At 43.8% G+C, this 10397-nt stretch overlaps 1 protein-coding gene across 1 annotated transcript; it reads left to right on the top strand.

Moving 5' to 3' along the window:
* The first annotated feature begins 3079 nt into the window (after positions 1-3079).
* Positions 3080-4345, top strand: LOC136471019 (uncharacterized). The gene is made up of 3 exons (XM_066468751.1): positions 3080-3204; positions 3264-3575; positions 3648-4345. Exons 1-3 carry the CDS (start codon positions 3091-3093, stop codon positions 4341-4343), a joined length of 1122 nt encoding a protein of 373 aa, XP_066324848.1. The 5' UTR covers positions 3080-3090; the 3' UTR covers positions 4344-4345.
* Positions 4346-10397: the final 6052 nt, after the last annotated feature.

The raw sequence follows: 10397 nt of genomic DNA, 5'->3' as shown, positions 1-10397 counted from the left end.
ACATCATGGGTCAAACAAACGACCAGTCAGTCACGCCATTGCGAACTTATTTGGCACGGCTTGACCGACTTATTCACACTTCAAACAAATGGCATGCTTGACAAGAAGTTTGTATCCTACTTCCTCCCTACTAGAAAATTTGATGGTTTATGATTAAAAAATTGTCTTAAAAAGCTCGACGTGTTAGCTCTTAAATAATATTACATTGAACCCGTATCAGTGTGAGTTTGCGGCCTATATGTTTCCCCTTTTAATTAATAACGGTGCAATCCTTCATTTGCAAAAGTAGATCTTATATTACACGTGATGCAATGCGCGTGAGAAGTGGAGGGGGCGCGAGCGATCCTCGTGCGCGGTCTGGCGGCGCGGGCCTGTGTGGGCGCGGGCCTGTGTGGGCGCGCAAACACAGGCGCGGACGGAGGCGTGCTGGCGCTGGCGCTGGCACGAGCGTAGTGCGGACGGTGCGCGGGCATCCGTCCGAACGTTCGGCGCTTATACTACCACAATATTAATGGGTCATAACTATTAGGCTCATCGTTGGAAGTGGAAGAGATACAGGCCCCGTTCGCTTCGCTGAAAAAACGAGTTGAAACACTGTTCCGACTGATTTGTTGTGAGAGAAAAATACTGTTTCGGCTGAAACAACATGCTTGTCGATGCGGGACCCATAAGGTTCCCCACGGAGAAGAGAGAAGAAAACCTAGTCCAAATAGGATTCTCTATATGTAATCCTACTAGGACTAGTTACATGTAATCCTACTAGGATCTCTACTTTGTAACCGACTAGGACTCCCGCCTCTCCTGGACTATATAAAGGAGGGCATGGGTCCCTAGATCGACAGACCGACAGAAGAACGCACCGACACATAACCGACAGAACTCGCAACCACAACATACCTCGCAACACAACAAATAGCGTATGGCGCAATATACTATCCACCCCACACTGGACGTAGGACGCCATGATTTTCCGGCGTACCAAACCAGTATAAATCATTATCTCCCTGCGTTTACTACCGAGTTCCGGCATACGCCGATACCCCTCCGAACAAATCACCGCCTGGATACTCCCATGACGGGTTGCCGGTGGTAAAACATCGACAGCTGGTGTTCTCTCTCCGGCGGCGACTCCGACGAACAACCGCGCGACCTCAACCAAGGAGAACCCTTCTCCGGCGCTAACTTCAAGTTTCCTCAGGACCATGGCCATCAACTTCGACGTCCCCGCGGTTCGCTCCACTTCCATTACCCTTTACTTTAATCTTTTCGCAAATTCATTCAGTCGGTGATTTTTCCTTTCTTCTGTTCTCTGGATTCTATAACCTTAGGAACTGCGCAACAAATTAATTATCCCAACCGATCAACCGCACGTCCAATGCCTCGTCCAATGGGCAACCCAGATCCAACCGATCTGATCAATGCAGAGGTTAACAGAATCCCCTTTAGAGCCCAAAATTTTCTCTGAATTTGTGGAAAGACACATTCCGATCTTGGCCCAAACCACCAAGGGGTGGAAAGATTGGTACTTGAGAGTTAATAGATCGATGCAAGTATACTGGGCAGAACGAAGATTAGACCAATGCATTAGGCTATCTATTGCCGATATGCAGAAAAATGAATCAATGATGATTGCAGCTGCTTATTTCTGGTCAGACACGACCAATACTTTTATGTTTGGACATGGCCCAGCCACTCCTACCCTTGCCGATATCCATATGCTTACTGGCTTGGACATCTCAACTGCCGATGAAGGCTCCATCTATGGTAGAAAGCCTGAATACAGGGTAAATACCCGCAACATCGGCGGTTGGACAGGATACATTCAAGAATACCAGAAGACCGGGACAGTTAACCAGAGGGAACATGCCACATTCCTGAATATGTGGTTGGAAAAATTCATCTTCTGTGGTCGATCAGTAGGACCAACCAACGCCTTCCTCCCTGCAGCTGAACTTTTGGCTAATGGCGTAAGGTTTCCTCTTGGCCGATACCTTCTGAGCTCCACTTATCATCTTCTTCATCAAGTGTCTCAGAAACTTTTGCTCGGCGAACCCATCGGCAATCTGGGAGGCCCGTGGTGGTTTATCAACATGTGGCTGAATGCCCATATGCACAAACGTTTGCAATGGGACTTTTTTGCTCAACAATTCCCACGAGAAATTGCTGAAGACTATGTGCTTGGGGATGATGAATCGGCAACACGCTCACCCCTCAATTTTGGTGAAGCCATAATTGTCCTTCCTGGAACAGAAGCCAACGAAGACCAAATCGGCAGATTCTTTCAAAGCTTCTACAATGGTCTTTCTCGTGATCATAGGGCCTGGGTGCCTTATATTGACGAAGACAACAGATTCCCCCTTCTTTTCAACTTTGCCGATAACACTCTGAATCAAGATAATGAGCTCATGATGGCTATCATTACTCCCAGGGCAATTCCAGTAAACACATTCGGCAGCGGGAAAAACACCAACATTACTTATGAATTTTACAACCCATCGGCAGTATCCCGCCAATTGGCTTTTGGGCAATTGCCAATCAAACTCTGCTTTGCCGATGTGATCAAACCCAGGGAAACAATCACCTGCGGAACAGATTGGAACAAGGTAGTACAACTCTCCCCCGATGCCGATACTACAGATGTTGATATATCCACCTGGACACCAATATCTTTCATCACCGAGTCATATAAGCAATGGTGGCAAGAGTGGAAAGAACAACTGTTCGCAACTTCTGCTCACACATATCGGCACATGATCGACCCTGAATACGCCATCCCTGACGACGCGGTAAGTTTCCTTTAACTCCCTTCTGCTTTTCCCTTCATATATCAGTAACCGATTCTCTTGTAACAGGTTAACAACCCAGCACCATCGGTGAGCAAAAGTGGGAAACCCTTCAATCTCCGGCCTGTTTTCCCAACATCGCTGATCGGCTACAACGCTCCCACCTTAGCCGCTTTGACCCACCAGAAGATTCGTACCAAGACCATCACTTCCAAGTCCAAATTGGCTACATCCAGGGCTACTCCATCGGCTGCTGCTACAACCTTGGTCAAAGCATTTAAGGTAACAACCTCGTTTATTTTTACTTATGCCGATCACAAACTGTATTAACCTTAATCATCAGGGGGTAAGAGCTACTACTGGATCGTCATCGGCAATTCCGCCGATATCAAGCACCACTTCCTTCGATGAACCTTCAGAGGTAGCTTCTTGACTTTACATTTTACTTGTTAAATATCATCTCTTACACTTGTTTTGCAGCAACAATTGGGTACATCGGCAAACGTACCAGATGTCCAAGCTTCACAACCAACAAGTGTCGATGCCCCCCAGCCCATCGTTGCCGATGCCCAAGCAAAACGCAAAGCTTCAACAGATACTGAAGCACAGCCAAAACGACAAAGGTCTATGCCGATCCCTACATCTGCCCCAATGTCATCGGCCGTCATACCTCAAGAGCCCACCATCGATGAAGTCACAGAGGATATCCCATCGGCAAGCTCAGCCGATCCCCCACACGACATACTCCAGGTTGCTTCCTCCAGTCAAGCACAAGAAATTGCCTTGAAACAGGTAAACCGATCAGCCTAGTTGATTTACAATACTCATACTTACCCCTAACTGATCTCCCTCTCTCTCTCTCAGGAACAAGACTCCCCGAACAGCCTATTTTCCTTTGCCATTGATATTTCTGACGACGATGGAGAGGAGACAAGTTCTTCCCTTGCACTGGGAACAATATCGGCAGAGACTAAATCCAAGTTGGAAACCCTCCTGAACTTGCTACAACAAGGTACCGCCCAACTGGTAGATGACTCGGACCCCGCAAAGGCAATCTTCAAAACAATTCGGGGCCAGGTCCCTGCCGATGTTGAAGAAGTACTCTTCCCAGCAGCTCACCTAGAAAGCCGCCAACTGCAATATCAACGGGCCGCTCAGCGCATTGCCGATAGAGCAGCTCAGGCTCAACTCAAAGAAGAGATGCTACAACTGAAACAGATTGCCGATGAGAAGCACAAGGGCATCGGCAACTTGCAGACTTCGGGCGCTGAACTTAAGCAGAAAATCTTAGATTTATCAGCAAGGAAGATGGCTCTATTGGCTGAACTGAAAGAAGTTGAGGCAGCCTTAACTCATGCCCAACAAGAAGAAAGCCAGCTACCCGATGCCATCAAGACCCTTCAGCAAGAAAGAGATATCCAAGCTCGCAAAGCTTTAGCCATGAAGAAAAAACTCAAGCCTGTGGAGGGTGCCGCCGATGACGATATCAAGGAAATGGAGGAAGCCGACCAGATTCGCCTGCGTGCGATATTAGCTATCCAATCCTTGTTGAACGTGTAATCTTATTTATTGTATCGGCACTTTATACTTTTATGCATCTATCCAGATACTAGGGTAATATTTCTTTAAATATTTTCCATTTATCGCTCTGGGAAACACAACCCCTTCGAGGGTTTCTAAAATATATGCATTACCAGGAACAGACTGATTTATCCGATATGGACCTTCCCAATTAGGAGACCACTTTCCAAACTTTGAACTTTTAGTCCCAATCGGTAAAATCAATTTCCAGACCAGATCTCCATCGGCAAACTCTTTTACTTTCACCTTCTTGTTATACCATCTAGCTACTCTTTTCTTATTTTCTTCGATACTAACTAAAGCCCTTAACCGATGACCCGCCACATCTTCCAACTCATCCTTCATAAGAGTATTATAATCATCGGCTGTCAGCTGATCTTGAGAACGTATTCGTCTAGAGCCAACCTTAATTTCCCAAGGCAATACTGCATCGTGTCCATATACTAACTGATAAGGCGTTACTTTGGTTGCACCATGACATGACATCCGATATGACCACAAGGCTTCATTTAATACTGTATGCCACCTCCTAGGATTTTCTTCAATTTTGCGCTTAATGAGTTTGATGATCCCTTTGTTAGAAGCCTCAGCTTGACCATTAGCTTGAGCATAATATGGAGAAGAATTTAAAATTTTAATTCCCATACCTACAGCAAACTCATCAAATTCTCCTGATGTAAACATAGTGCCCTGATCGGTAGTGATAGTCTGAGGAATACCAAATCGGTAAACAATATGCTCTTTCACAAAATCAATCATATTGACCGATGTCACCTTTTTTAAAGGAATTGCCTCAACCCACTTTGTAAAATAATCGGTAGCAACCAGGATAAATTTATGTCCTTTACTCGATGGCGGATAAATCTGACCAATGAGATCAATAGCCCATCCCCGGAACGGCCACGGTTTGATTATAGGATTCATAGCCGATGCAGGCGCTCTTTGAATATTACCAAACTTTTGACACTCCTGGCATCCTTTAAAATACTTAAAACAATCTTCAAGAATAGTCGGCCAATAGTATCCATTCCTTCTGATCATCCATTTCATCTTGAAAGCCGATTGATGTGCCCCACATACTCCTTCATGAATTTCACCCATCAAGCTTTTCGATTCATCATTGCTAACACATCTAAGTAAAACTCCATCTATAGTTCGATAATATAATTCATCATCGAGGAGCACATATTTGGTAGCTTGGAACCTTATACGTCTCTCAACCTTTCTATGTGGATCCTTTAAATAATCGACAATCTCTTTCCTCCAGTCATCGGTATCAACTGCCGATGTTAGCACTTCCTGAATAGGCTGATACCCTGAAGCATGCTGAGCTAGTCGATTAGCTTCCTCATTATGCAATCGAGAGATATGTTCAAGACGAAAACCTCTAAATCCTTTCAACAATTGCAAACATCTTTCATAATACGAAATCAAAGCTTCACTTCGGCATTCATAACTTCCAGTCAATTGATTTATAACTAGCATAGAATCACCAAAGATTTCAACAACATCGGCACGTATCTCCTTCAGCAATTCTAACCCTTTTATCAAGGCTTGATATTCAGCTTGATTGTTTGTTGCTGTAGCAACAATCGGCAATGAAAACTCATACTTCCTCCCTAGAGGTGAAATTAACACAATGCCGATACCTGCTCCTTCACCACATGTGGACCCATCGAAGAAAAGTGTCCAGGGAGCAATCCCCAGAAAGTCCACTGTATTACAATGCTGAGTGACAAAATCAGCCATCACTTGCCCTTTAACTGCCTTAGTTGATTCGTAACGTAGTTCAAATTCTGATAATGCCAAAATCCATTTGCCGATTCTACCACTTAACATCGGCATCGACAGCATATACTTGACCACATCGTCTTTGCATATGACCGTACATTCGGCAGTTAACAAATAATGCCTTAATTTGACACAAGAAAAGTATAAACACAGACACAATTTTTCGATGGCCGAATACCTCGTCTCAGCATCCACTAACCTTCTGCTCAAATAATAAATAACACGTTCTTTCCCTTCAAATTCTTGAATAAGAGCTGAACCGATAACTGTATCATCAGTTGACAAATATAACCTGAAAGGCTTCCCATGTTGAGGTGGAACTAACACTGGAGGATTTGATAAATATTTCTTAATTTCATCAAGGGCTAATTGCTGTTCAACTCCCCATACGAATTCCTGATCAGCTTTTAATTTAAGTAGTGGGCTGAAAGCCTTGATCTTACCCGACAGATTAGATATGAATCTTCTAATGAAATTAATCTTACCGATCAAAGATTGCAATTCAGTCTTATTAGCAGGAGCAATCACCTTGTTAATTGCATCAATAGACTTCCTACTGATTTCAATGCCTCGCTGATGCACCATAAAACCCAAGAATTGTCCTGCCGATACACCAAATGCACATTTATTAGGATTCATCTTCAATCCATGCTTCCTTGTGCACTCCAGTATCTTTCGCAGATCGGCTAAATGCGCTGTGATATCTCCAGACTTAATCACTACATCATCAATGTAGATCTCCACTAATGTGCCGATGTATTCATGAAAAATAAAGTTCATAGCTCTTTGATAAGTAGCACCGGCATTTTTCAAACCAAACGTCATGACTATCCACTCGAACAACCCCACATGACCTGGACATCTGAAAGCAGTCTTGGGAATATCTTCCTCAGCCATGAATATTTGATTGTAACCTGCATTACCATCCATGAAGCTGATAATTTGATGTCCAGCCGCAGCATCAATCAACAAATCAGCAATCGGCATTGGATAGCCATCCATTGGTGTGGCTTTGTTGAGATTCCTGAAATCAATACAAACACGAAGTTTTCCATTTTTCTTATAAACAGGAACCACATTAGAGATCCACTCTGCGTATCGACATTGCCGAATAAACTTTGCTTCAATTAATTTAGTTATTTCGGCCTTAATGTCAGGAAGTACATTAGGGTTGCATCGGCGCGCTGGCTGCTGATGTGGCCGAAATCCAGATTTGATAGGTAACCGATGTTCAACTATCGATCGGTCTAATCCAGGCATCTCAGTATAATCCCAAGCAAAACAATCTTTATATTCTTTTAACAAATCTGTTACTCGCTGCTTACACTTGGAATCTAACTTAGCACTAATAAAAGTAGGTCTTGACCTATCACCATCACCAATATCTACTTCTACTAAATCATCTGCCGATGTGAACCCTTGACCTAATTTTCCATCATCGGCAAACCTATCCATTAAAACTCCTCTTCAGAACCGACTGCTTGGATCGGTGGAATTTCATAATCAGCAACTCTAAGGAACTCTTTTTCCCAAGCTTCTCCTGATATGCATTTAGTTCGCTCATAAGTATCTGATTCTGCCGATGCGATGATATAAGAAGAATCACCAGGGACGACCTCAATCTTATCCCCAATCCACTGTACGAGGCATTGATGCATTGTAGAAGGAACACAACAATTAGCATGAATCCAATCCCTCCCTAGAAGCAGATTATATGCACCCTTGCCGTTGATAACAAAGAACGTCGTTGGCAAGGTTTTGCTGCCGATGGTTAATTCCACGCACACTGCCCCTTTAGCCGGTGACACATTGCCTTCAAAATCTTTCAACATCATATCGGTTTTGGTCAAGTCTTGATCCCCCTTACCAAGTTTCCGATACATCACATAAGGCATAATATTAATCGCAGCCCCTCCATCAATAAGTACCTTAGACACAGGCTGCCCATCAACTCTGCCCTTCACAAACAAAGCCTTAAGATGCTGTCTCTCGTCATCGGTAGGTTTCTCGAAAACAGCCATCATTGGATCTAGTGTTAACTGAGCTACTTGATCAGAGAGAACAACTTCTTCCTCATTATCAGATAGTGCCAAAAACTCCATCGGCAACATGAATACCATATTAACATCTGCCGATGGACCCTTATTTTTGTGTTTTACCTGCCACTGCTGACGACCAGGCTTTTCATTGGAGGAATTTTCCTCTTGGTATAAATCCTCCTGACGCTCACGTTGCATCCTCCTCCTCTGCGTCTTTGTCAGACCCTCTGGGCACCATCGAGGAAACTTGGTTTTCCAAACCGGCTGATAACAAGTCCTAGTTGATTCTACACGACGTATATTAGGGTCCCTGTAGAATATTTCCTCATCGGGAACTCTTGCGTTTGCCATCTCCTCAAGCTCCTCTTGATTCCTTGGAAAATATCCAGCGCGTTTACCAAGCCTCTCATGTACACTAAGTCTGCCCCCCAGCCGATCATGCACTGATGCTCTGCCTCTGATCGGCTCATTGACAGACGAACCCTGATTACCAAGTTGAAACCTCCTTTCTGAGCGATTGACTCCGTAATAACCATTACACTCAGGGCAATTTTCAACAGTTGGCAATTTAATACCTTCTTCCCAGCAATGGATGAAAAACGGACATCTCCAATGATCTTTATGTCGATTCCATTCCTCCCGACGTCTCACTTCTTGCTGTTGTCGATATCGGTCATTACGTTGACGCCAACCCTCCTGCTGCCTCCGATGAGTAATCACAATGCCAGATCGAGGAGGATTTTTGGAACTACTGCTTTCTCCTAGCAAACCCTTACTTTTTGCATCATCGGTAGTTATCCGATGTTGGGGGTCCACTGACGCGTTTTTCTCAGCAGCCTCTGACGTCAAAACCTTGGTCTTTCCTTTGGCATCCAACATATTTGCTGGAAAAGGGTGTTGATCAATTTTCATCGGCTTCTGGGCTTTGGAAGTACCAAACTTAATCCTCCCAGATTCAATAGCCGATTGTAACTGTTGCCTGAATACCTTGCACTCATTTGTACTGTGTGAAGTTGCATTGTGCCATTTGCAGTACAAGATCTTCTTCAACTCTTCTGCCGATGGGATCACATGATTAGGTGACAGCTTAATTTGGCCCTCTTGAAGCAAAAGATCAAATATTTTATCGGCCTTGGTGATATCAAAGGTAAACTTTTCTGGCTCTTTTTGACCAAAGGGACATGATATTGGCTTTTTATTCTTAACCCACTCAGCTAAGCCGATAACTGGTTCTTCATCAGAGTCAGAATCTCCTACTTCTTCAACAAATGATACCTTTTTACTCCAATTCTTTTTAGGTTCAAAAACCCTAGTATCTTGATCAGAGATCCTTTGCACAAGATGACTGAGGCTTTCAAACTCCTGAGAAGCATATCTGTCTTTAAGATGTGGCAATAACCCTTGGAAAGCCAGATCGGCAAGCTGCCGATCATCCAGCACCAGGCTGTAGCACTTATTTTTTACATCTCGTAGCCTTTGCACAAAGCTCTCTACCGATTCATCATTACGCTGTCTCAATTTTACTAAATCGGTAAGCTTCTTTTCATGGATTCCAGCAAAGAAATACTTATGGAATTGTTTTTCTAGATCAACCCAAGTAATAATAGAATTTGGTGGCAATGAAATGAACCATGTAAATGCTGATCCAGACAAAGATGATGAAAATAATCGAACTCTTAATTCATCTCTGTTAGCTGCTTCTCCACATTGAATAATGAAGCGATTGACATGTTCCATTGTTGATGTATCATCTTGCCCAGAGAATTTAGTGAAATCCGGTACCTTGTACCGATTTGGGAGAGGAATTAAATCGTATGCAGGAGGGTATGGAGTCCGATAAGAATAAGTATTGACCTTGGGCTTTATCCCAAACTGATCCTTCATAATTTCTGCTATCTTATCGGCCCAAAAAGCATCAGCCTCCTGCTGACGAACCGGTTGAATTTCTACAGGTGCCTGCTGACATCCCTCCACATATCTTTGTGGCCCACGATCTCCAGCAATCGGCATATTTGCCGTTACTTGTGGTCCATTAGCCTGTTGGAAAGGATTCATCGGCTGGGCTGCCGATGCTTGATTCTGGAAACCAGCTTGCATATGACCTTGTTGAATCCCTGCAACCTGCTGATTTCGCTGAACTGTATGTTGAACAGGTAACTGTCCTGACCAATCATTATTAGAACTCATCGGTACAAAACTTACC

This window comes from Miscanthus floridulus, chromosome 8 (assembly GCF_019320115.1).
Source record: "Miscanthus floridulus cultivar M001 chromosome 8, ASM1932011v1, whole genome shotgun sequence".
Classification (NCBI taxonomy): Eukaryota; Viridiplantae; Streptophyta; class Magnoliopsida; order Poales; family Poaceae; genus Miscanthus; species Miscanthus floridulus.
This window is presented reverse-complemented; position numbering and strand designations above follow the sequence as displayed.